Below are 27,749 nucleotides of genomic sequence, written 5' to 3' on the forward strand. Positions count from 1 at the left end.
GGTCAGAAAGGAGAGATACGGGGTCAGAAAGGAGAGATACGGGGTCAGAAAGGAGAGATACGGGGTCAGAAAGGAGAGATACAGGGTCAGATAGGAGAGATACAGGGTCAGAAAGGAGAGATACAGAGTCAGAAAGGAGAGATACAGGGTCAGAAAGGAGAGATACAGGGTCAGAAAGGAGAGTTACAGAGTCAGAAAGGAGAGATACGGGGTCAGAAAGGAGAGATACGGGGTCAGAAAGGAGAGATACGGGGTCAGAGAGGAGAGATACGGGGTCAGAGAGGAGAGATACAGAGTCAGAAAGGAGAGATACAGAGTCAGAGAGGAGAGATACAGGGTCAGAAAGGAGAGATACAGGGTCAGAAAGGAGAGATACAGAGTCAGAAAGGAGAGATACGGGGTCAGAAAGGAGAGATACGGGGTCAGAAAGGAGAGATACGGGGTCAGAAAGGAGAGATACGGGGTCAGAAAGGAGAGATACGGGGTCAGAAAGGAGAGATACAGGGTCAGAAAGGAGAGATACAGAGTCAGAGAGGAGAGATACAGAGTCAGAAAGGAGAGATACAGGGTCAGAAAGGAGAGATACGGGGTCAGAAAGGAGAGATACAGAGTCAGAGAGGAGAGATACGGGGTCAGAAAGGAGAGATACAGAGTCAGAAAGGAGAGATACGGGGTCAGAGAGGAGAGATACAGAGTCAGAGAGGAGAGATACAGGGTCAGAGAGGAGAGATACAGAGTCAGAAAGGAGAGATACAGGGTCAGAAAGGAGAGATACGGGGTCAGAAAGGAGAGATACAGAGTCAGAGAGGAGAGATACAGGGTCAGAGAGGAGAGATACAGAGTCAGAGAGGAGAGATACAGAGTCAGAGAGGAGAGATACAGGGTCAGAAAGGAGAGATACAGAGTCAGAAAGGAGAGATACAGAGTCAGAAAGGACAGATACAGAGTCAGAGAGGAGAGATACAGAGTCAGAGAGGAGAGATACAGGGTCAGAAAGGAGAGATACAGAGTCAGAGAGGAGAGATACAGAGTCAGAGAGGAGAGATACAGAGTCAGAAAGGAGAGATACAGAGTCAGAAAGGAGAGATACAGAGTCAGAAAGGAGAGATACAGAGTCAGAAAGGAGAGATACAGGGTCAGAGAGGAGAGATACAGGGTCAGAAAGGAGAGATACAGGGTCAGAAAGGAGAGTTACAGAGTCAGAAAGGAGAGATACAGAGTCAGAGAGGAGAGATACAGAGTCAGAGAGGAGAGATACAGAGTCAGAGAGGAGAGATACAGGGTCAGAAAGGAGAGATACAGAGTCAGAAAGGAGAGATACAGAGTCAGAGAGGAGAGATACAGAGTCAGAGAGGAGAGATACGGGGTCAGAAAGGAGAGATACGGGGTCAGATAGGAGAGATACAGGGTCAGATAGGAGAGATACAGGGTCAGAGAGGAGAGATACAGGGTCAGAGAGGAGAGATACAGAGTCAGAAAGGAGAGATACAGAGTCAGAAAGGAGAGATACGGGGTCAGAGAGGAGAGATACAGAGTCAGAGAGGAGAGATACAGGGTCAGAGAGGAGAGATACAGAGTCAGAGAGGAGAGATACAGAGTCAGAAAGGAGAGATACAGGGTCAGAAAGGAGAGATACGGGGTCAGAAAGGAGAGATACAGAGTCAGAGAGGAGAGATACAGGGTCAGAGAGGAGAGATACAGAGTCAGAGAGGAGAGATACAGAGTCAGAGAGGAGAGATACAGGGTCAGAAAGGAGAGATACAGAGTCAGAAAGGAGAGATACAGAGTCAGAAAGGACAGATACAGAGTCAGAGAGGAGAGATACAGAGTCAGAAAGGAGAGATACAGAGTCAGAGAGGAGAGATACAGGGTCAGAAAGGAGAGATACAGAGTCAGAAAGGAGAGATACAGGGTCAGAAAGGAGAGATACAGAGTCAGAAAGGAGAGATACGGGGTCAGAAAGGAGAGATACGGGGTCAGAAAGGAGAGATACAGAGTCAGAAAGGAGAGATACAGGGTCAGAAAGGAGAGATACAGGGTCAGAAAGGAGAGATACAGGGTCAGAAAGGAGAGATACAGAGTCAGAAAGGAGAGATACAGGGTCAGAAAGGAGAGATACAGAGTCAGAAAGGAGAGATACGGGGTCAGAAAGGAGAGATACGGGGTCAGAAAGGAGAGATACAGAGTCAGAAAGGAGAGATACAGGGTCAGAAAGGAGAGATACAGGGTCAGAAAGGAGAGATACAGAGTCAGAAAGGAGAGATACAGAGTCAGAAAGGAGAGATACAGAGTCAGAGAGGAGAGATACAGAGTCAGAGAGGAGAGATACAGAGTCAGAAAGGAGAGATACAGAGTCAGAGAGGAGAGATACGGGGTCAGAGAGGAGAGATACGGGGTCAGAGAGGAGAGATACGGGGTCAGAGAGGAGAGATACGGGGTCAGAGAGGAGAGATACGGGGTCAGAGAGGAGAGATACGGGGTCAGAGAGGAGAGATACGGGGTCAGAGAGGAGAGATACGGGGTCAGAGAGGAGAGATACGGGGTCAGAGAGGAGAGATACGGGGTCAGAGAGGAGAGATACGGGGTCAGAGAGGAGAGATACGGGGTCAGGAGTCTTTGGAGAGGGAATGGTGTTTATTCTTTAAATCAGACCTGTTCTGCAAAATTGACTTTCCAGAGCTTTTCATCGCATTATAGTTATGTCCCCTCACTATTTACTCACCTGAAGTCATATTTACAGTGATTCATGCATGTTTGAGAAATATTTAATCGCTTATTTTCAAGATGTCATATTGTCATATTTTATCGATACAAGTAGGATTTGGTAGACACAAGTAGAATATGTCTGCTTTAACTGCAATTCCCAGTTTTTTTGGAAATGGCTGACAAAATCCAAATGTATCAAAGCACCTGGCACAAATTTATCTGGAAAAGCATATAAGACTATCTAAGACTAAAGCACTATTATTATTACTAAGTACACATCTGAAAACTCACTTGTGGAGTTGGGCGAGCCTGTACTGCAGCTCCTGTGCGGCGTACGGATTTGAAATGTCAGAGGCGATGGAAGGTGTTGGCTCTTTGGCCCCGGGGAGGTGCTGCTGCGACCCAGAGATGGTGAGGGTGGACTGGGTGAGGCCCCTCTGCTCCAGTCCCCCGTTCTGGAGGGCCTGACTCTTGCTTACAGCAGAGATCGAGGAGGAGCGCGGGACCCCAGAGTCAGCAGGCGGTTTCAGGACGGTGTCGGAGGAGATGGATGGGCGCGGTGTGGAGTTGGCGCTCCTACGCACCTGCACCGAGGAGGGGGCGGGGTCTGAGGAGGAGGGTGCGTCTTTCTCCATGCACAGGACCTGACAAACAAAACACAAGTCTGTTAGCTGAACTGAACTGCATGTAGCTGAGCTTTTATGGTATTAGAAAAGGTACTGCAGTCACATGTGTCGCCAGAGCCTTAACCTGCAGATAGAGGACACATACAAGTTTTTCCTCATACTCAAAGTTGCTGTGTTTCAGACAGCAGCTAAAATAAATACTGTTCAAATGCAGATTTTTGTTGTAATGTAATGTTCTTATAGTCACTTATAGAAATGATCAGGTTTGACAATTATGAATTAATCTTTTGGATATTTCATGACAAAGTACAATGTAATCAATTGAATGTTCAGCAGTTACAAAGATTATCTAAAAGAAAAAATACAAAATGGATTCAACCAACACATTTTCAGGAGCCTGTGATAAACGCAAGTGTTTGATTTTCAACAAAAAGGTGAGACTAACTGAAAAACTGTTGGCTAATACTAGCTAGCTTGTGACTGTAATTTTATGTGAGTGAGACTTGTTTAACCGCACAAATCAGCTCACCTGTTGTAGTTCCAGCTAAATCAGTTCTTTTTGGTGAGTTTGTGTTAGGATAATGCTGAGATTAAAGTCAAATTTGAGTACTACTAGAGCTTCAGACAGAGCAGTGCCTCCAGTTAGCCTCACACCCCCAGGGAATGTTGATGACAACTGCAAAATATCAATAGTGAAAACTGAATCTTTCCCCCTCTGAGCGATATCATCACATTCTATAATCTGAAAACCATCACAGTGGACTAGACCTCATGTGAAAGAACCTCCAGAAATCCCTCAGTGTCCAGTAGGTTCATAGTGGTCCATGTGTGTACACTAGTCTACGTGTCTTATACTTGTGAAAGATACAGCTCAACATCATTCTAAACATAGGTTAGGTTAGATAGGAAAGGTTTTTTAGTATCGATACTTGCCCAAATGAGTATCTAGTTTTGATACTAGTTTTAATATTGAGTAGTATCTGATTGCCGACAACCCTAATCAGCATGACCAGATTATAAGTAAAAGCTATATTTGCTGTGAACAGGTCTACTTCATTGTGCTGGAGTGTGTACCCGCAGAGCCATCTTCATCTTGAGGCTGCAGGTGGGTCCAGTGCTCCTGAGGCTGAAGCTCTTGTTCATGGTCATGTCTCTGGCCTCCATCAGAGACTTCAGAGGAACCGTCAGAGTGCCCAAAGAACACTCGTGCTTCTCATCCTTCACCTGAACACAACATAAAGAACAGAGATCAGGGTGAAATGTCCCTGTGTGTCAGTTTCCCTCCCTGTGTCTCCATGGGGTTTTATTCCGGGCAAAAACTGCTAACCCTGTAATTTAGACAAACAAACAAGTTCTGAAATGCATGGGATTCTTGGGTTTCTGAGTTTCCATTTCCTGTTCTGTGCATGTTGAGGACTATTCCCATTCAAAGGAATGGGTGCACAGGGGATCATTCAGTGCTTTCAGCACCGCCCTCTGGCAGTCAGGAGGGATGGAATACAACTATTGAACTCTTGTTTTATATTGTTAATCGCTATAGCAACGGTTGTAATTTTTCATAATTCTGAAGCCCATTCATTAGTTTAGCAGTTCAGAAATAAGTATCCTACATGTAATATTCTCCTAATAATTTGTCTCCATTCTGGAATTCAGAAAGTCTTAAAAAATGTCCCAACCTCAACATCCAGCTGCTGCACTTTGGGGTTGTGGATAAGGAAAGTGAAGGCCTCCTCCCAGACCGGCTCGTTGGTTTTGTAACAGGTCTAAAATCAAATACAGATCATTATAACTCGTTCACATATGAAACGTCTGTAGAGAAGTTAGTGTCTGGGCTGTGCTCTCACCTTACTCTCAAAGCTCTTATGCCCCACAGTAAACTGCACAAACGGACTGGGGTCAGAGGTCACCTTCTTACCCGTCTGAACAAGAGGAAAATATTTATATATTTTTATAAACAATAAAGCACAACATGCAAATCAAACTAGAAGTTCACTTTTTTTAGAATCACAAGAGTTTCATTATGTAGACTAGATTATATTTTATAAGATCATTTAATTCAGTTGTAAAGTATGACTAATAACAGGTTTAAGGAAGTGGACATGACAGAGATTTAATGTCCAGAAATTACAGATGAAATAAAGGAAGATTTCCCAGATCCGAAATTTGAACACAGACAGTCTGTGAAAAACATCAGTGATTTATTTTGAGATTTTGAGTTCAACACACAGCGTGTTAGCTGTAGATGTATTCACACGGTCAGTGTGTTAGCTGTAGATGTATTCACACAGTCAGTGTGTTAGCTGTAGATGTATTCACACGGTCAGTGTGTTAGCTCACACATAAGCTTCACATAATTCACCACATTCACTGTGGAGATACATGTGGGTCTTTTGTTCTGCCTGGACATCACTTTGTTTTGGGTTATACACGCGGACTTGGATCATGGTCTATGTAGCAGCTCCCTCTGTGTTTTACTGTGTGTTACTGAAGTAATGAAAACTCTAGATTCAGGCAGAACCCACATATGTGATTAATATGGCACATATCAGTCACATATATGACACATGTAACATATATACACAGTAAATGTGTGAATGAGCTGCTCCTCGGGTGAAGGATGTGAAGGCCTCTCCAGACCAAAATGATCCTCAGCCATTTGGTCCCACGTCCCTCAGACATGGAGGACTTTCCCTCTTGAGTATCCTCACATTATTCAGACAAACCTACAGCCTCTTTTACCTCACATTTTTTCATTGCTGATTTATTCAACATGTAAAAATGTGTGTGGTCGTCAGACCAGGCTAAAGCTCCAGTTCCCCCTCACTGGAGCATCTGCACCTTAAGCCTCATTTACACTGGTTTGCTTTGGAGCGGATCGGTACGGGCTGCAAGTGTCTCCATTGTCTAAAGTCAACCAAACCGCCCTGTCTGAGGGGTCCGAAGTGGACCCTGGAGGGTGCTAGCTCAGTACAGTTCGTTTTAGCTAAGGCGTGGCAACACAAGAAACAAGATGATTGGGCAAGAGAGAATGCAGACTCAAGACGGAAAATGCAGATAAACACAAAATAATGATCTCTCACAAAACGCTGACTTGCCATACGCCGTATTTCCAATTACGGCATATCGGCTCAACTATATATCGAGCAAATATGAGTTGAACAGCTGTTTCCTGTTTATCGGTGCACAGCACTGGTGTAGAATATAACATGTCCAGTGCATAACGCATCTCACATGAACCAAACCCAATGCATTGCATGAAAAGACACTACAATGTGGCACAGAAACAGTGAAATAAATGCAGAAAAAGCCCGAAGTAGTTCTGTGTTTATGCTAGCTTTAGCTATAGCCACGACTCCATAAACTACGTCTTTCTGTGAACTGCTGAAATGGGCCTTATAATTATGAGTATAATTCAAATACTTTTCTTAATAAATAAAATCAGAAGACATTTGTAATGTTTGAATGACGTCAGTGTCTCATGGAGCAGAGCTCTGCCCCTGGACCTGGGCTCGGGGCATGGAAACACAACTTGGCTGGAGGGAGCCGCACCAAACAGACCCGCTCCAAGGCCGCCCCAAGTGAACAGTGGAAACGAGGCAATAGACTGTATAAAGATGTGGGCGTGCCTGAACAGATTTGGTCTGGAGAGGTCTTTAGCGTTAGCATGTGTTAGGGTTAGCATGCTGTTACCTTGAGGGCCTTACTGACTGTGGCCGTCTTCAGGTGAGTCCAGGTGAGACAGGCAGGACAGGTGAGATACACGGAGGTTAATTACACCAGAGACCAGTCTAGTTCATGTCATATTTATATGTGTGCAAGAGGATGTCAGAGGAACAGGGCTTTGGTTCTGTAAAGACCAGAGCTGTGACACTACTGAAGTTCTGGACATGTGATCAGTAAGTTCATACTCGTGTGTGGCTTATCTTCTGTGTAGTTGAAACTTGGCATGAATAAACACCATCTTGCACACATGTGACGTCAATATAAACTAAACTAAGCCCTCCTCTGTGAAGAAGAGAATGGCCCAAACCAGAAGGACACCAAAACAGACACAGGACAGTTAGTGACATTCATTTTAAAACAACAGAGAGGAGTCTTAAAGGGACAGGAGCTGCGGCTGACATGGGAGAAGACTTGAGTGCCATTCATTTACTCTGGCTCTCTGCACCGCCCCTTTAAGACCTGTGAGAGATGCTGATGTTAAGACGACTTCATGTTAATTAAATAATTAGTTAAAAGTGCATAGTCACTTTCACTAATGCATTGAGTGGATAATGGTAACACTGTAAATGACAAATACATTACAGTATGAGCAGTACATTTATGGAGCAGTGGAGCTCCACAGTGACCGTCCGCCCCCTGGTCCTGGAAGTAAACTTCCAATTCATTTTTCCCATAGAAAAAAAATAATAATTAAAGTTTGAAAGCTCAGGGCTAATCAGCTCTGTGGAAACTAATGATCTAATGATAATAAATCACTAAGTTATTTGAGGATTTTGCCGAAACTGTGTTTTAAATGTGCTTTCTGGACTTAAAACAACCAATTTATGGACATTAGTTAGCATGTAGCTGCTTAGCCTCCGCAATGCCTTTGACTCCTAATATTTGATTTTTTTTTTTTCATAAAGTCTATGGGAAAAAGGAATGGAAAATTGACTTCTGCAGCCATCTTGGAAGTGGACGGGACTGTTGAGCTCAATTGGACAGAGACACTCAGCTGTTCAGATGCTTTTCACACTGTGGGCGACATCAGGAGATTTAATATGTCCCTTTGATAAATACACTTTTATAAGATCATGCATATAATTTTATTTCATTCAAGGATGACTTGACTCCGAAGATATCATTAGTTAAGTCCTGGTTTATTAGTTATTAATTTGACTAATTTCAATCCATTTAAAATATGAACTAGTATTTTCATACATACCAACATTTGCAAATAAACTCCATTTCAGTGTAAAATGCCAGATACTCAATACTGATTTTGATACCATAAAAAAAAAAAAAAAATAATGTTTTCTACAGAAAACAATATTTTCAACACTAAACAGTACTTTAGTTAACATTGTCTGTTTGTTCTGATACAAATCCCGATTTATCTAAAACTATGCGGAAATTTGAAATTCAGTATTTATTTTCTAAATCAGTCCTTGTTTTGATTAGAGACAGACTGATATATACAGGTTTTAAAACTCCAGCAAAGGGTGAGATTTAGTTTGGCCCAACCAGCTGGCTAAATATAATAAAAACTCAATGGAAAAAACTTTATTAAAACACTTTATTGCAAAAAGGTACTATAAATGTGACTGCACAGCTCCAGTTTCTAGTAAATTCAAATGAGATTATTTGGGGAAAATGACCAAAATCACCCCCATATATCGGCCCAAAATATCGGCAGAGATTATCGCTAGTTTCAGTACTGGCCATGAAAACATGTTGGTCGATCTTTGGCTTTATCAAAGCCAAAGATCGAGTTAGTTTTAGTATCGGTTTGTATCTGGGTGTTTTCCTTACATATGCAGCACATTTGGTTAAAGGTGCGTTTCAGTTTGGTTGGTTAAACTTTGTATCAAACTGCATCCTCACCAAACACAATAACATGCCTGATATTAGCTGCACATAAAAGTATCACACGTGGTATATACAGAACGCCCTTCACACGTGGTTAGGTTTTAGTTTGTTCATTAGGTTTAAAGACTCACAAAGAGACTTCTGTAGAGAGCTGACGTGTTCTCACAAAACACAAACCCAGAGACTCTGCTGTAGTCCACCTTAGCTCCAGGAGAGAGAGAGCCCTCAAACACTGACTACACAGACGAGGAAGAGAAAGACAGAGAGAGAGATGGGGGTGAAGGGAGAGGGGGATTAAAGAAAAAGAGCAAGAGAGAGGGGGGAGTGAAAAGACGTAGAAAGAGATGGGGGAGTGAAAGAGAGAAAGGGGCAGGAGGAGCGGGGGGGAGGGGTGAAAGAGGAGAGCGGTTAAGTGAAGAACGGAGACAGTGGTAAAAGAAAAAAAGAAGGGAAGAAGGGGATAAGGAGTGAGAGAGGTTGGGAGAAAGACAGATCAGGACAAGGAAACGGACACCAAAAAGAGGACAGAGAAAGAACAGAAAATAAAGAAGAGGAAAACAGGCTGATACCAAACCAACTTAAATATAATTTACTATTACAGAACTTCTACAGATGAATATTTTATCCCTCAAAGACACTAGATTTGGTGGATCTGTATTAAATTTTTAAGACAAACTCAAAAAGATCAACAGGACACGTGACTATGGAGATATGTGTCACTGAAATCATAGCAGTGTCTGAATGTCTCCCCCAGCCCTTACTCCATAGACCCACACTCTTTAGCAGACTCTACAACACCTCATTCACAGAGTGACAGACTCATATAAGTTTTTCTCAAGATGGATCTCACGTACAGACTGAATTTTTCATCTTTCTGGCTGAGATTTAAAAATCGCTCCTTTAACAGCTCAAACTAAGGAAAGCAGCTAATGCTAGCACTTTTACACAACAACGGTTTATTCAAGAGTGTTTTAGGCCTGATTCACATCTGAAAGTCCACACCAAGGCCCGGACTTAGCACTTACAAAGTGTTCTTTTATTTTTATAAATTTCCTGGACTTTTGCTTTCAGACCGTTTTCCTCCAATCCGAAATCCGATTGGATTTTCTCTGGCCCCGTCGCTACTGTTGCCATGACAACGGCAGCACGCCGCATGAACACGGATCATTTGGACATCACTAAAATGGTGTGATCCATAAATAGTGGCCTACGTAGGGAATAGTGTGGACATGTGGACACAGCCATCGTGTTTTTATTTTACTTTTTGTTACACAGGAATGCAGAGGGGGCAGGGCAAGGGCTGATGGGTAATACTTACGGGCAGATTTCGCGCTGAGTCCAGGAACACGATGAGCAGTGCGGAGGAGAGGCCGTCATTGGCGTGTCCACGTTCAGCCCTGATACTGGACAGAACCTGAGAATGGGAGAGGAGAAGGATCATGTCTGATTGTTGTTAAACATTAAACAGGTTCAAATCAAATAAAACTTTTACTGATTTTAATGCAGATTTATCCTTAACCACAAAAACACTAGACCTAATGTTATACTTTGGTGCGTGACCTGGAGTGTGGCTGTGGTACTGACCTGGTCCAGTTTGTCTGGTTTGGAGAGCAGAGATAACCACTCCAGCTTCAGATGGAGCTTCCCCTGAGATACGTCGTCCAGGACAAACCACTGAACACACAATAATAATAACATTTTAATTTGAAACAAAACAACTCAACTTTTATTATTTAAAATGTGGCTTAAATGTTTTAAACACTTCACCTCGTCCACTTTCTGTTCCTTCTGCAGTTCGGCCAAGTCAATCATCAAACTGAAAAAAATGAATAGATTGAATATAACATACCTCTGCTTCAATATCAGCTACATACTTAACATGATTATATTTAAGATTTGACTAAACATAGGCTTTCTAGTTTTGTTAATTTGGTGAAGTTTATAATTTTACTTTCTGGTTGGACATGGGCAGCACACATGACATACATAGAGGAATGTTACCTAGCAACCATTAGGCTTATCATGATAATTACAATATCGACTTATCGTTCAACGCATGACAGTGGGACAATATATTTTGGGGCACAATATTTATTGTGCTTTTTGGGGGGAGGGATTCGGTTTTACAACTCAGAGCTAGTTCCTGCATTTTCCAACTTTTTGTTTTTTACTTTTACTCACAAACTACCACTTAACTGATTCAATTCAATTCAATTCATTTATTTTTGTAACGCCCAAAATCACAACAACAGTTGTCTCGAAGGGCGTTCATGTTTTGGTTGATGGGGGAAACCGGAGTACCCGGAGGAAACCCATCCAGACACGGGGAGAAACATGAAAAACTCCACACAGAAAGGCCTGGTGACCCGGGGATCGAACCAACCTTCTTGCTGTGAGACATGAGTGATGGCACTCAGTCACCGTGCCGCCAACTGATGTAAAACATTGACAAATATTTAGCATCAAGCTAAGCCAGACATAAAAAATATATGAATGTCAAATGCACTTTACATTGAAATGAATGAAAATAGAGTTAGTGTTATAATAGATCATATTTTGGTTTGTATTACCTTCCCAAAAAGTCGTCTTTATCCGTGTCCTCATCGAACAACTCCACGCTCACATTCTTCACACTGGAGTTATCATAAACCGGAACCTGAGGAAAGACGGAAAACTCACTTTATAAAGAAGAAATATACAAACTAAACCAGGACCGAAACTAGGAATAAACTAGAACTAAACAAAGACTAAAACAGGCCTTGGCGTACCTCATAGACTTCGTTCCATTTGGGGTTGACGGTCTCGTGGATGACTTTGCTCTGAAACAGCTGTGTTCCGAGCTGGATAACTCCGTACGGGTCAGACTTTCCTTTGATCAGACCTTTTAAGAACGTGTCTTTCCCCAAAAGATCCTGAGCCTCCAGGAAGTGGATCCTCAGCACGCCCTGAACAAGAAGAGAGAAAGAGGAGAGGAGTTTGAAATACTGTTTGAAAGGACTGAGACGAAACCGGGACTGAATGGGGTTCAGTAACTTGGACTGAACCAGAGCTAAACCAGAAAAAACTAGGGCTAAACCAGAACTAAACCAGGACTGAACCAGGACTGAACCAGGACTGAACCAGGACTGAACCAGGACTGAACCAGGACTGAACCAGGACTGAACCAGGACTGAACCAGGACTAAAACTGGACTAAAACTGGACTAAAACTGGACTAAAACTGGACTAAAACTGGACTAAAACTGGACTAAAACTGGACTAAAACTGGACTTGACCAGGACTAAACCAAAACTAAAAATGGATTTAGCAAAAGGACAACAAAACCAGGACTAAAGCAGAAGTGAATTAGAACTAAACCAGGACTAAACAATTACTAAGGTCTAAATCAGCTCTAAACGAGGTCTAAATCAGGCCTAAAGCAGGACTGAATCTGTCTAAACCAGGTCTACAACAGGTCTAAATTAGGCCTAAAGCAGGTCTAAAGCAGGCCTAAAGCAGGCCTAAAGCAGGCCTAAAGCAGGCCTAAAGCAGGCCTAAAGCAGGCCTAAAGCAGGTCCTTTTCATACCTTGGGCACTGGGAAGCGTAGCTGTGCGAGCTGGGCCTCTCCCACCAGGGGGATGCTGATCTTGTTTGGCAGCACCAGGTACTGACAGAGGATGTCCTGAATCAAACCGTCACTCAGACCACTGCAAACACACAGTCACATGAAGTTTAGCTGTGGGGCCTGTAGGGCAGTTCTGGTAAATCTCTCTGAACGAGTGTTAAAGCTCCATATGCAACTTCTCCGGTAAAGGGTCAATCACCTGCTTGTCTCCGTGGAGAAGTTATTGCTTTGCCAGAATGGAATTACATTTATTATTATTATTATTATTTATTTATCAGAATCAGAAACAGTTTTATTGCCATTTTCATTGAATAAAAGTCACAAACTCGTAACTTGCTTTGGCGTTATGGTGCAACATGACACACAGAATACTGCAATGACCTGATATTTTGTGTTTGGTCCAGAATTGACTCCTTTTGTTGTTCTTTTTCTTGTTTCTTGTTTTTCTTTTCTTGTTTCTTGTTAATGTAACTACTTTTGTATGTGACACTTGGTTGCTATTCTGACAAGCTGATGTGACGTTACTGGTATGTTTTGGAGACTGGCTCCACTGAGTTGAGATCGCTGTTGTTTTGCTCTTGTTTTGCTCTTGTTTTGGTGTGGGTTATGGCTTACAGTAGCAGTAACAACCAAAAGAAATTTGGCATGTTTCTTTACACCAGAACACCACAATAATAAAAACTACGATTAAATAAAAATGAGGGTATGCATTAAAATAAGGTAAACATAGACTTATATAGAAACAAATAGAAATATACAGTATGGGCAGAATCAGAACAAGTAGGCCAAGTACAGTTTTTATTGCTAAAAATCTGATTACAAATATTCTGACTATTAGATATTGTGTATTGTGTGTGATATACAATACCTATACAATATCATAATACAATATATACAATATACAATACACAATACAAATATCTGATACTTAGAACATTTGTAACTGTGATTATGACAATATCACGTTTTAAACTTTTTTGAGCCCCAGATTCTATGGCATTACAAACTCTATGGCAAATAGGGCTGGAGGAAGTACTCAATTATGGTACTTAAGTAAAAGTACAGATACCAGAGGGGAAAAAAAACACTCAAGTAAAAGTAATCAATTAAAGTAAAAAGTATTAAAGTACCTGTTTAACTTTTTACTCTTTAAGTAAATTTTTAAAATATTTTGCACTGATTATGAGATCTAATAAATCTTGAAAAGTAGTGATTTTGAAAGATTTGTGCTGATTTTCTTCAACAGAAACAACTGAATCACTTGTTTTTTCAAGCTGTTTTTACTTGCATATTTTTGTTTGCTCAAACTATGAACGTGTTAAAGAGAAACCCTCAGACTTTTCAGCAAGTATCCACATTAAAATGCCCTTAAGTAAAGTACAGATAGCTAAAATGTTTACATAAGAACAGTACTACTTTCACTTTGTTATATTCCAGTAACGGCAGCTAACTGATGGTAGTTTTCATCAAGTCAAACTATTATTTCTATTGTACATTGAGATTTGGGGAAATACATTTTTACCTAAATAAAGGCTGAAATATGGAGATTCAAGACTTACCAAATAGAGAATGTTTACAATAAAAATGTATTATTCATGGAAAAAAAGAAAATGAATCTTTTTTGACATTTTGATCTAATTATGCCACTGTCTTTACTATAAAAGGTCTTTGGTACTTGAGAGTCCAGAGAAGGATTAATAAACAAAATACAACTATGATTATTCTAACAACTGACTTTCTGCATAAATAAATCACAAAAAAAAAAAAAAAAAATCAGATTCTTTTTTGCAGCCCCAGAGAACACAGACATTGAAAGACTTAGGGTCAGTAAACAACAATATTCTGGTCCCTGCAGGAGAACACAGAGGGTGCGTCTATGTAAAATCAACAGAACTGGACAGACCCGTCGGACCGGCACTGTGGCATGTGACCTGCAGGGGGCACTGGTGAGCGCAGGGAGTTCCTTTATAAAAACAAACATGAAACTTTAATGGGACAAATACCAGAGGAGTGATACAGCACAGGGCAGTTTGTGCAATGCCTAAGGCTCCAAGATGAATCACAACTGCATTTGAATGGATACAGTGAGCTGGATTTTTTTGAAAAACCATAATTTCCTCCACAAACAACAAAATATCCTGTTTTATTCTGCATAAAAACTGCTAACCCTGTAGCTTAGATCTGTACAAAGCATAGACTGTATAAAGAAGAGGACTGAGTGAGTGTGACGTCACCCATAGCGTTCAGCTCCAGTCAAATAAAGCGAGGCTAATCGAGGCTAGCAGTTACAGGGACGACTTTGGAGTCAAGTTCCAAATTTGGAATTCCGATCGCGAAAATCATAGCAACCAGAAAGCCAATCCAGAGCGGGGCTGTTGAAGGTATGGCCCCTTCCCGCCTGCACCGCTGGTTTAGCAGAGTGGGCACTTAGCAACGCTGTCTTGGAGAAAGACTGATTTGTCTGTTACAGAGGTGAAAAAAATACTATGATCATGTAGAGTGGGTCAATACAAACATTTAAGACCAAAATAACGAGCCTTACAGCAGCAGTTACAGAGCGACAGTTTTCCAATGTAAAGTGAATTGCTGATGGAGCCGGAAGCGCGCCCATGCTCACTTCCTTGGAACGTCTCGGCTCGCAGGTTAGCCATGTCCCTTTATATATACAGTCTGTGGTACAAACATGTTCTGAAATATGATTCTTGTATTTATTGGTCAGTTCTTTTTATCAATTCTTCTGGACATGTAATCATAAATCTTATCGCAATGTTTGTTACGTCACCTTTTGGCAGAGTGGTAGTACAGAGTAATACAGTGCACAACTGTAGGATTATTTGCATGTTGTGAATAATTCTGTCTTATCTTGATGACCACTGTGTAAATAGAATAGTTCCTGAGTGTTTGGAGCAGCTGAGGTGAAGCAGATGAGAGAGTGGAGCTTCAGTTTTAGTGACAGATCTGAGTCAGTGATATCACTGCTGGGGTTTTCCCTCCAACTGCAGTTTAACATTGTACTATGTTATAAATCTGTCTGCAGGAAACCTTATCTTACACATCTTCAAAGAGGGGAGGATGTAAGAGTTTTAATCCTAGTCCTGGTTTGGTCCTGGTTGTGTCCTGTTTAAATCCTGGTTCAGTCCTGGTCCAGTCCCGGTACAGTCCTTCTGTAGTTGTCATCTCCACAGGTTTGATCAGGGACAGTTCATGTAATGATCTGGTGCCCTATAACCACACAGAGAAAAGTGCCTGACCCAGGATGGCTCTGATTTGAATACCAAATGTTGTCTTTAGAGCCATGGCGGATGTGAGGAGAAGGAGGAGGAGGAGGGAAAACGGGCTACAGTTAGGCAAAGGTCTAAAGTGGACCGTACAATAAAACATTGGCACACACTTAAAGGGCATATAACAGGTTAGACCACTGTGCACCTTTACTGCTCCACAGACCTAACTTATAACTTGGACTGAAAGATGGCTGCTTTCCTTTAGAGGAATGTTGCTCTGCCTATTCCACGCTTACCTTATGAATTCTAAACATCCTAGCTATTCACAGCGATGAGTTTATAAGCATGTTTCACACTCTCAGAGACCAGAGGAGCGTTTTTGCCATGGCGGTAAAGCTAACAAAACTAGCATGCTAACACGCACTTGGTGATTATGAGACAATAAAATGCTGCTTATACAATATATCTATACTGAGGAAGGACAGTTTGTTCAAACACATGGGAGAAATTGAGTGAATGTGAAAATTTGTGTTGTTTTTACACAAATCCTAAACCTGCTCATGTGAGATCTGCATGTACACATAACACACACAACACACAGAACACACACAACACACAGAACACACAGAACACACAGAACACACACAACACACAGAACACACACAACACACACAACACACACAACACACAGAACACACAGAACACACACAACACACAACACACACAACACACACAGAACACACAGAACACACACAACACACACAACACACACAACACACAGAACACACACAGAACACACACAGAACACACACAACACACAGAACACACAGAAAAGTATTGTAACACTACATGTGAAGGGCACCTACTCACTTGACTCCAGGAATATCCAACATGTTTGTGAGGCCGGTCCAGTTTATGTCCAGCCACTGAAACACAAACACAAATACTGTTACAGAGTGGACACCTTTTGTATTTTGCATGTATTCAATTCCTTGGCTCTTCACAGATCTGGCTTGTAACTTGGACTGGTGGTGTTACCTTCTTGTCTCTTGGATATAGATACATTTAACACGTTACAGTACAGCATTATAAGCAACGCAGTATCCCCACGGAGACAAACTGATGGCGGACTCTTCATCCAAAAAGTTACATAGTACATCTTTAAGTTTATACATGAGACGGAGAAGAAAGCCAGAGTTTGGTGTTAATAATGGTTCTGCACTGGTTTAGCTCATATTTAGACCTGTTTTAGCCCTGGTTTTACATTGGTTCAGGCCTGACCACCAAAAAAGGAAGGACATGTCCCAATTTAAATGTTTATGTATATGAGTATTTGGTTTATTAGTATTTGGTTTAGACCTGGTTTAGTCCTAATCAGCAGAATGCAAAAGAAAGACGAGTTAAAAGACATTTGGAATAAACTGCTACTACTACCACCATTATTACCACTACACTACTGCTACTACCACTACTACTACCACCACTTCAGTGTCTGTTTCTCTCATTTACTGACACACTTTCTCAGTAATTACACTACACGTTTTGACTTGTATAGCCGCATACTTTTACAACTCTAAGTCCAGACAGGCTAGTGCTAATTTTTCCGCTTGACTTATCCGCGCACAATAAAAAAAGATTACATTTAGATAGTATTTTTGGTGGGGACTGTGAATGTACATGATATAGGTTAAACTTATATTGTCAGAAGAATTGCAGTTATATTTGTCTCCAGAATAGCTCCACTTTGTTTAGCTTCTTATATCACAGTATCACAGTACATGTATTCGCCCGAGGTACCTGATGATGCCGTATCACGAAACAGGGCATTGGTACAGACGTGTAAATGAACAGGCGTCAAGTCAGAGAATTTTAGATACTTTTACCTATAATGACATTTTTTCATCAGATTTCTGGTTGTGTTACAAAGGCCTGTCACATTAAGCTGGAAAAAGGTTGAATTAATACGTTTTAAGACTCATTACAGATGCAAATTAATGATTAAAGTGTTTCATTCTGCTGTTTATTTATTGCAGCTCATGATTTCTAACAATATTGTAGATTTAGAGTAGTTTTTGTGGTTTAAATCTGCTCCTGGGTTTTTGTGTCAGTGTCATAAATGAGTTTCAATATTATCGTTTACCGTCTGTATCGACTTCAGTGATGTATCAAACTTCAAGATATGTTTTCGTGACAGGCCTAGCGTTTCAGAAGAGACTGGCTAAAAGCAGTGAGAGCTAACTGGCACATATCTGCTGTATTATAGGACCAGACTCAAATACTGAGAAACCGTCTGACTCACACTGAAACTATGTCAAACCCTCTGCAGTGAAAACCCTCTCCACAGCTGGAAACGCAAACTGCTGAGGCTGTGTCCTTGGGCAAGACACTGCATCCTCCAGTGTCTGAGAACGCTGCCGACGCGTTTTTGGTTGCACAGGGTTAGGATTCTTCTGCCCAACACAAAGAAGGTCCTGGGTTCTATTCCCACATAAGCAGAGTTTGCATATTCTTCCCGTGTCTGCGTTTAGTCCTATATTTAGGCTGATAACACACTTTGAAGTTCGATATATCACTGAAGAAAATACAGACGATAGACGATAATACTGAAAGTCATTGATGCCACTGGCACAAAAATATTCTAAATCTACAATATTGAATAAATATAAATAAGCAGCAGAATGCAATCCTTTAGTCATTAGTTTGCATCTGTAATGAGTCTTATTCAAACTTTACAGCTTAAATCTTGCCATATAGAAACAAAAATGTTAAAACAAAATATAAAAACATACAAAAACAAAAATGTTCCAGCAGTGCAAAGAAAAAGTACACACAATAAATATCAAATGATGTGTATTGTACTGTGAGCTGTATAGTTCTGTGAGATGTGTAGTACTGTGAGATGTGTAGTACTGTGAGATGTGTAGTACTGCGAGATGTGTAGTACTGCGAGATGTGTGACTAACGCCTCTCGTTGAAAGTGATCAGGAAAGGCGGATGGTATGGGCAAATATTTTGAATCTGACTGGTCACAGGGTCACAACAACGGAACAAGTTGAAATCAAACTTTAATTTAAAAAAAGGGAAAAAATTGAAACCTTACATTTTTTTATTTCTTTCAAAATGTTCTGCCCTTTCCCTCGTATTTCTTTAGTTTTCTTTTTCTGTTTTATTACTTAACTACCCATACACACACACACACACACACACACACACACACTTACACTCCCATATAAGAAGAACAGATACCATTCTTATCGTCTCGTCACCCCTTTCAAACCTCGATGTACGCAGCCCCTTTCCCTCAAGTCAAAATGTCTAATGTCTTTTATCGTTTTTATTGTCTTTAATATTACAAAAAGCAAAAAAAATAAAAATACTTTAGTTGAGCGAATCTTTCCCTCCACAAATATTTCAGAAACCAAAACACTTTCTGCTAAAATATACCAAAGTACAACCGTTTGTTTGGGCACTTCACCTTTTTTTCTATTTCTTCTACCTTCTACTTCAGATTCTCTGTAGGAAACTATAAACCACAATGACACACCACAATGGCACCGGAAAAACAGGGAGGACCCACACAAAGCAAATGTACTACTACTACTGTACTACTACAACTACAGCTACAACTACCACTCCTAAAATATGTGTGTTCAGAGTAACACGTCTCCCTGTATTAATGTGGCCTGTGTCTCCTCCTCTCAGTGGGAAGGTTGTGGGTTCGACTCCTGATCTTTTTCTCTGGAAGGTTTTATCAGAGCAGAGTTGATAAACAGACAGCGGAAGGAAGAGCCCATGAGGAGCTCTCTCTGATAAGAACTGAGCTGCTCTTTCACTCATCTTGGTTTAAGTAGTATTTAAGTATTTGGCAGAAAATTCACTAAACTCACTAAATAAAAATCGAAGTTTTCTTAAAACCTAGACTATGTTTTGAACATATATGAGTGTGGAGGTTCGTAGATGTGGTCATGACAGTGATTTTACGATGTGTGGCGCTTTCTTCAAGGATAAAAACATATTTCTTGGGCTGAAAGCATCTAACAAACACAAATCGCTAAATGTTTTCAGTTTAGTTCCTGTACTTTCCTGTTTACTGTAGATTTATCCACATCTTACAGCATCAGAAACTTGGAATTATCAAAACCAGAGCTGGAGAATTTGGGGAAAAAAATGTAATTGTGATTTTTCTGACAAGTATAATTCAATTAGATTTACAATTTAGGTTTAAGATGTTACATAGTTTTCAACGTGAACATTGTAAACTACTCCAGGGGCATTCACATTTGAGAGAGACTGAAATCTGAACTGATACAAACGTGTTTCAGAACATGTGCTTTTACAGCTGGAGAGGCGAGCAGGTTACATATGCAAGGACCACAGCAGGCTCAAAGATCGCTGAATAAATGTGTGTAGTAAGCGCATCACACGAGTAAAGCGGTCATATCACCACTCAAATGGTTCTAGATGCATAATGATAATTCTATAGATAACAATAGTACTGAAGACTCATCTGCATAAATGAGGTGTAGGACAAATATCCACTGACCAGCTCTGTTTGTCCAGACAGTGGGTCAAATACAGTCCAATATATTCATAAATTTTAGGTCTGGGCTTCTCTAATTTGACACCAACACTGTTCAGTATATATGCATTTAATGTCTGTTAAAATAAATATACTAATTTGCAATTAGTTTGAATAAAAAGTGGCGTTATTAAATTGTTATCGACTATATATTGATGTCTACCCCAAACCTGCTGTATAAAAGTCACTGCACACCACTAAGCACTTGAATACTCACAGGCTTCTTGAGGAAGAAGACGGACAGGGCTCCGATCAGAGGCATGTCTCCTAAGAGAGGCTCCATGACCACACGCATCACCCCATGGAGCTGCAAACAGACGGAGTGAGGGTCAGAGGTCATGAGTTTTCAAGATTCACCTTTGACCTAAAAATGCGTATATATACAGGTGCATTTTTAGTCCTGGTTTATTCCTGGTTTGGTCTGGGTTTGGTCCTGGGTTAATCATGTGTGCCAGTGAGAAAAGTAAATATTTCACAGATGATGGAGCAGAGCTGGGGTCATGAGGAGCAGATTATCTCCAGCACCAATGAAAACATCTGATACTAATTGTTCATGTTCAGATGGTGTGAGCAATACTGTCTGCAGAAACGCCTTTTTACAGAAGATTTATTTTGCTTGTGACACCTGTGGATCATTATGTTATATTTTGGATATTTTAAATCTCAGTATTGATCCAAAACCATTTAATAAAAGAAAGAGGTCTGGTGACTTCCAAAAAAAGAACGAAAAAGAAAACCAGAACTGTGGGCGTGTATGGGGAGTGTGGAAATTTTCACAGCAATGACGTCTTGAATACAGGAGAATACAGATTACTCAAACATGCATGAATCACTCCAAATACAATTTCGAGAGGGTAAATGAAAAGTGGAAACAATTATAACATGTTTATAGGCTCTTAAAAGTCACATTTTCCATAATAGGTCTCCTTTAAGAAAAGGCTTATTGAAAAGTTAGGCCTTAGTTGAACGCAGTCTTCACCATGTCGGGCCTCTGTCTCTGGGCCTCTGTCTCTGGGCCTCTGTCTCTGGGCCTCTGTCTCTGGGCCTCTGTCTCTGGGCCTCTGTCTCTGGGCCTCTGTCTCTGGGCCTCTGTCTCTGGGCCTCTGTCTCTGGGCCTCTGTCTCTGGGCCTCTGTCTCTGGGCCTCTGTCTCTGGGCCTCTGTCTCTGGGCGTCTGTCTCTGTCTCTGGGCCTCTGTCTCTGGGCCTCTGTCTCTGGGCCTCTGTCTCTGGGCCTCTGTCTCTGGGCCTCTGTCTCTGGGCCTCTGTCTCTGGGCCTCTGTCTCTGGGCCTCTGTCTCTGGGCCTCTGTCTCTGGGCCTCTGTCTCTGGGCCTCTGTCTCTGGGCCTCTGTCTCTGGGCCTCTGTCTCTGGGCCTCTGTCTCTGGGCCTCTGTCTCTGGGCCTCTGTCTCTGGGCCTCTGTCTCTGGGCCGGGCGTGTGACCTGTGCACTGTAAACATGGGCCGATGCAGCTTCTCTCTGACTGGACACTGGTCTGTTTATCTGCATCGCTCCATTATGTGTACAGAGCGTGGAGATTATGTGAAGCACATGTACAAGGCCGTTTAGCAAGAGGGATTAGCACATGAATGTAAGTCGTGTGATACTGTGACTGTGCTGTGGAAAATACAGAGTTTTAAAATGTTCTCTGGCGATAAGAAGTAAGTGGTGTAGGCACAGCTGCCCCGAGGCGGGATAATCTTACCTGGATGTTTTTGATTCCCGCTCGGCAGTAGAATTTCTTTATATCAATGTCGATCTCTGTGTTTCCCACAAAACTGAAACAGACACACGTGTTAGTGAGCAGCACTGTATCATTATTAGAAGCCTCAATAACGGTGCTCTAATGGCACTGACCAGTTCTGTGGTTCACTTCTGTGTGTGTTTAAAGCACTGATGATTAAGTACCTTTAAAGAGGGGGTATTTCATTTCTGTGGGGTATTACCTGCTAACACATAACATATTAAGATCACCACGTTAGCCTTTATTGTTTTAAAAATGCTATATTCACCAAAATTGTAATGTTTCAGTTGTTTTTGGCGCTCTCTAACCACTCTCTGTTCTGTGAGGGGAGGGAGGAGCACTGCAGAAAACTTCCTGGTTATGTAGGCTTATGGGCGGAGCTTTAGGCAAGAGGTGTGGTCTTGCACAACAAACCGTAAGGAGGAGTGAAATATAAATTTGATTTAGTGTAATGCCCCCTCTTTAAGGACCAGACCTACAGGATCCTGATGGAGACTGAAGCGCAGACCCACCTGACTTCCAGGTCCATGATCACCTGTCTCTTGTCCACGTTCTCTGTGTAGACCTTCACTCCATTCACCCTCAGAGGCTGAACACACAGGAGAGAAAGGGTTTGGGTTAATATACAGACAGGTGGATCGCAAAAGAAAAAGAATCTGTCAACTGGACAAAACGTTGTAGGAGGTTTCTTTAGGCTAGGTCTGTTGTGCTGCCCTAAGTGTGCACTGTGCCTGAGTCCTACTTAGCACAGTCATTGAAGCCACTAATGAGTAACTTCACCATCTATTAGCATTCTTATTGTTCTCTTTGTTTTCTTTGATCTACAGAGAGGTGGAGTAAACAGTTTGTGCTCCATTTTGATTTAAAATGGAGGAGTCATTGTTAAGAGTCTGTGCTTAGTTTAGTGATTACACAATTGGGGGTCATAGATTACTCCAATCATTTCTTAGTAGCTCTCTTTAATCTGATTACGCAGCCCTCATAGAAAAGCAGGTGGAATTTAGGGCTGAGGGTTTATTTACTGTAACGTAAAGGGTCTGCACTGTTTAAAATGAACTAAAAATCAGGTAGAATGCCTTTAAGCTGTAACATTATCCTCAGGTGTGGTCTCACCTTGTCTCCCAGGTCGATCTTGGTGAAGCAGAAGGAGCTCAGATACGGAGTGGCGTTTTTCACTGCAGGTTCGATCGTTTCTCTGAAGAGTTTATCCACAAACTGACAGATGAACGGCCACATCTGCTTTACCGTCTGCACAAACATGACACAACTTAAGTCAATACATTTAATACACTTCTGCTTTAGTGTATGAAAACAAGAAAACAAGTGCATATTTTTCAAGGTATTTTTGAGCAGTAAAAAACCCTTTTGGCAGATCCTCCACCAGAAAAGTTACATTGTGCAGCTTTAATATAATTAGATAATGATATCCAAATCTCTCAGTATGATACTTTCATGGTTTGATATTTCTTGCAATATTTTGTGGAGGCAAACACAATTGGGAATATGCTACTTTTTCCTTTTAAAATGTTTTGACAAGCCTTTGGTCCTGTCATAAACCAAGGAACAAAATTTTAAAAGTGCTTAATAACAGTTATTTCCACATGTAGTCTGCAGTGAAACTGAGCAAAGGGTCATGGTCTATATAGTTCCCTGTGTTTTTTTGCTGATGCTGCATCTTAATTTAAGCAAAGAGACGTTTAAGTCGACATAATGTGATAATGTGTGTCTGTGATATTATAGTAAATGGGCAAATGGACACATTTTTACATAGCACTTTTCCACTTTCCGAACAACCAAAGCACTTTACATCAAGGAACCACTCACCCACACACACATTCATACACCAGTGTACGCAGGAGCTGGAATTGCACCGCCAACCTATGGGTCAGTGGATCGGACCGTTCAACCGATATCACAATATTTCCGTTACTGTTACATCCTTAAACATACTCAAAGCTGTGCACATGAATTAACTTGGTATAATGTAACGCATATTAATAGTTCAAACCCCTGTGCTTCCTCACTATTCTAAATTAAACCCATTTATAATAATAACTAATTAACTGTTCTGCCCTCTAATCATTCCCTCTCCTTGGAGACACTCCCACCTGGTTTTACAGATGCTCCACATTCAAATGAACTAATCCAAATATCTATCCACCACCGATACAAAAACATCCTATTTCAAATTACCTTGTTTAACCACTCCACTCGCTCCACGTCTGGATAATGGACCTGTGGAAACAAAAAAGATAACATTAGTACAAAAATATTGTCCTACGTTATTTCTGAAGTGTATTGCTCATAGAGAGGAGGAGTCTAACCCGCGACCTCCTTACTGAGAGGAGGGGACAGGATAACCACTCTGCCACAGTAGCACAGAGACTACAATATACCATGAAAATATAAATAGACCAGTGTGCGCAGGTGATTGATGAAGGTTTAAATTGGCCCAAGCTGCAGGTCCATAGAACCAGGCCACAGCGGCTCCAGTGGAGTCGGGATCTGGGACAGTTCTTCCTCAAACATTCTTCCTTCAGACCCATTATCCAGTCTGAGAGAATACACTTTTATAGCTCAGTTTGTTAGTGTTGAGTCAAAACAGATACTTATCAATACTAAAAGTGTTAACATTTGACCTTTCCTGAACAGTTTCATCTCGAGTTTTATCAGAACCAGTGTAAGGGCTCATGGTATAATACACAAATACTATTATCTTGTGTTAAAAATGTATACTTATCGAAAACTAGTACTCAATATTACTTCTTTTTTAATGTTTTGAATCTATTTGAATTTTCTTTTATTAGTCAGTAATATTGCTCCTAATAACGCTTTGGTAAACTCAAATCTGTGTGCCATCATTTGAAACTAAAGCTCTATAGCACGTCTTTGTTCACTGAGGTTAAGCCTTTAGGAAGATTAAGGTTTGAATAGATTTGAATGCTCCTCCAGGAATCACAGCACAGCCAAAAAAACTCCACACACCTTCACTCAAATCATGATTTTGGATCATTTTCAGCCTTGGAATTTCCCACCTCTACTGAACAAAAGGTAAAAAGGAGCTGTTAACTTGAAAACTACTGCTTCATGACATCACGAGGTGGAACAGAGCATTTGACCTTTAGAGATGTAGACAGACTAATAATAAATAGTTACTCAAACATGTGTGAAACATTATAACACGACTTGAAGCTCAATGGAATCCATTTTGTGTAATATAGGACCTTTAAACTTTAAAATGGTGTTTGCTCCATCACAAGGTTAATTATGTGAGTAACACAGAGGAGGACTGATGTAATCGGTTTATTATCCAACACATTGTTTTCATCCCAGACTTTGGCTCCACCCAAAACCACAGCAGCAGAATACAAACGAGGAGAGTTAATCCAGAACTCTAGAAGGTGCAGGCCAAATTAAAGTCGATGTACCCGATTTTACCCATGTATTTGAGCAAAATGTATCTGCCCAGCACAGACATACTGTATTATATAAGCAGCTCATGAAGTCAAAATAAATCCGCTGTGTACTGTCTGTATCTAAAGCATTTTATTGGCTGATCATCAAGAAGTGCGCAGTTCGTATGCTAGTTGTTGTTAGCTAGGGTAGTTACTGTCACGGCAAAATGTTTTGACCAGAAAGGTGCAAATATCTCCAGTTTGCACAAAAAGTAAGTACATTTAGTGTTTAGTTCCATTTTAAACAGTCAGCCAAACAGATAAACAGATAAACAATTAGACAGATATAGATAAACTTAATTATTAATCCCAAAGGAAAGAAGGGACAGTCCATGCACTTCTGTATGATACTTAGACCTCCAGGCACGTTTTAGCACATTTTGGATGGGTTTATCAAGCCCGCCCCACCCTAATCATTTCTATAAAACTAATGGTACAAATAAGGCTGTGCAATTATTAGAGTTTCATCAAACAGGGATCCATTTGTTTGAAATGCTCAGTGATCAGCTCTGGTGTTTTAATGGAGACGTCTCCAGCTAATCCTCCATCAGTAAAAGACTGCGGTTTGGAGCAGACGTACTTTGGATGATGATATTGAAACGTTTTAAATGGCACTGATTAAATGCTCATTATGTTAACTACATTAAAACTGAAGGCACTGAAAGCATCTTTGTATCGCCCAGGCCAAGATTCTGATGTTGTTTCATTCCTGCCTCAAGGACAAGCCCTGCCATTCCACTCATATTAGATGCTTTAATGAAGTGCGATAAAGACTGAGCCTGGGGCAGAAACGTACTGGAAGAACCAGTCTCTCAGACAAAGCAGACCTAAAGGCCCTGTACACCATCTCTCCATGTATTTGAGTAGATGTGTCTGCCCCAGTACACATATTTTGCATAAGCAGCTCTTAAGATCAGAATAAGTGTACTGTATACTGTCCGCATCTAATTATAAAGCCTTTTATTGTCACAGAATCAGGAAGTGGACTCTTGGCATGTTAGTCGTTGTTAGTTTTACTGTGATGGCAAAAACTTCGCTCTGGTCTTTGAAAGTTGTGGAAAGCTCTTCTAAACTCATCGTGACCAGTTAGAGATGGGGTTGAACCGTCAGCAGTCAGAAAGGAGTGGGCGGACTCATAGCGTCAAAAGCGAAAGTGAAACTTCTAAAACGTTTTGTTCATACACTGTTTTGGACGAATATAGCATTTTCAAAACAATAAAAGGAAACATGGTGATCTAAATATGTTATCTGTTAGCAGTTAATACCTCATAAAAGTAAAAAAAAAAAAAAAAAAACCCTCTTTAATACCCTATAGAAGTAAAATACCTCCTCTCTAACCCATTTTTGTCCAATCCAAATATAAATGCCTGAAAAAATATAAAAAAATACTGGTAATTTTCCTCCTATTTGCAGTATTGTCTGGTAATTTTGCTTTATAAAACCTTGTCCCATCCCTGCTGCAGACATACAAGCCAGTCATTTGGATAATTTGAGTAATTTAAGCCTGTAATTAACATCCAATTCCTGTTAAAACTAGCAATTATATATTCATCTATTTATTTTATCAGGGAAATGCAAACAGACATGACTCTTAAGATGTAAGAATTTAAACACACTGAGAATGGGCCTTACTACAAAACCCTGAGGATTTAGTCTTTAATTATATCTTTATGTATACATTTCTATTTTCAAAAAAAAAGCTTAGAATAACTCTCAGATCACTTGTGCCATTTCCCTGACAGTTGCCCTGTGACCTTTGAACTTTGGGGTCAGATGCGGCGGCAGATAGCTCTGATCATAAACAAACAAAACACAGGAGAGTGAATCCAATCAGTGAACTTTGACCCTGATTTTAGCGTCATAGCTAGCCTGATCCGCGTCGCCTCTGCCACGCTATATAAGCAATACCCACAATGCACTTTCACTTTGATGCAAACTCATTGATTTGATTGGTTTGTTGTGTGATGCTTTAAAATTAAGAAACTTTTATTCAGATCACAGGTCACATTTTAAACCAGCCAAGGAGATGCTAAAAACTAAAACTAGTATCAAACAAGATACTCATTGTTCAAGTGTATCGATACTAGTAAAAAAGAGGACAGAAATAAAACCTTATCTGAATAGCTTTAGAATTATCTTGAGCTGTATCAGAACAAGTACTGCCATTTAATGTTGAAAATCACATTCTATTGTCTAAACAAAGAGTGTTTTTATTATCATCGTGGTATCGGAACTGGTATTGAGT

The 27,749-nt window shown here is 40.8% G+C and overlaps 1 protein-coding gene across 2 annotated transcripts in view; it reads right to left on the reverse strand.

The window, feature by feature from the left end:
• LOC117385382 (extended synaptotagmin-2-like) overlaps nucleotides 1-27,749 on the reverse strand; it is a 45,544-nt gene that overhangs the window by 5,765 nt on the left and 12,030 nt on the right. The window contains exons 3-19 of one of the 2 annotated variants that reach the window (XM_033982678.2): nucleotides 24,243-24,284; nucleotides 23,163-23,297; nucleotides 22,562-22,638; nucleotides 22,011-22,083; nucleotides 20,525-20,614; nucleotides 16,599-16,654; nucleotides 12,469-12,589; nucleotides 11,672-11,848; nucleotides 11,474-11,559; nucleotides 10,671-10,719; nucleotides 10,488-10,577; nucleotides 10,222-10,317; nucleotides 7,023-7,049; nucleotides 5,177-5,251; nucleotides 5,009-5,095; nucleotides 4,407-4,556; nucleotides 2,998-3,350 (exon numbers count right to left, since the gene is read on the reverse strand). In XM_033982678.2, the coding sequence (XP_033838569.1) occupies nucleotides 2,998-3,350; nucleotides 4,407-4,556; nucleotides 5,009-5,095; nucleotides 5,177-5,251; nucleotides 7,023-7,049; nucleotides 10,222-10,317; nucleotides 10,488-10,577; nucleotides 10,671-10,719; nucleotides 11,474-11,559; nucleotides 11,672-11,848; nucleotides 12,469-12,589; nucleotides 16,599-16,654; nucleotides 20,525-20,614; nucleotides 22,011-22,083; nucleotides 22,562-22,638; nucleotides 23,163-23,297; nucleotides 24,243-24,284 (1,784 nt within the window). The remainder of the gene's footprint in view (nucleotides 1-2,997; nucleotides 3,351-4,406; nucleotides 4,557-5,008; nucleotides 5,096-5,176; nucleotides 5,252-7,022; nucleotides 7,050-10,221; nucleotides 10,318-10,487; nucleotides 10,578-10,670; nucleotides 10,720-11,473; nucleotides 11,560-11,671; nucleotides 11,849-12,468; nucleotides 12,590-16,598; nucleotides 16,655-20,524; nucleotides 20,615-22,010; nucleotides 22,084-22,561; nucleotides 22,639-23,162; nucleotides 23,298-24,242; nucleotides 24,285-27,749) is intronic. The other variant, XM_033982679.2, reaches the window with a different exon arrangement.

The sequence above is a fragment of the Periophthalmus magnuspinnatus genome, chromosome 17, assembly GCF_009829125.3.
Source record: "Periophthalmus magnuspinnatus isolate fPerMag1 chromosome 17, fPerMag1.2.pri, whole genome shotgun sequence".
Taxonomy (NCBI): domain Eukaryota; kingdom Metazoa; phylum Chordata; class Actinopteri; order Gobiiformes; family Gobiidae; genus Periophthalmus; species Periophthalmus magnuspinnatus.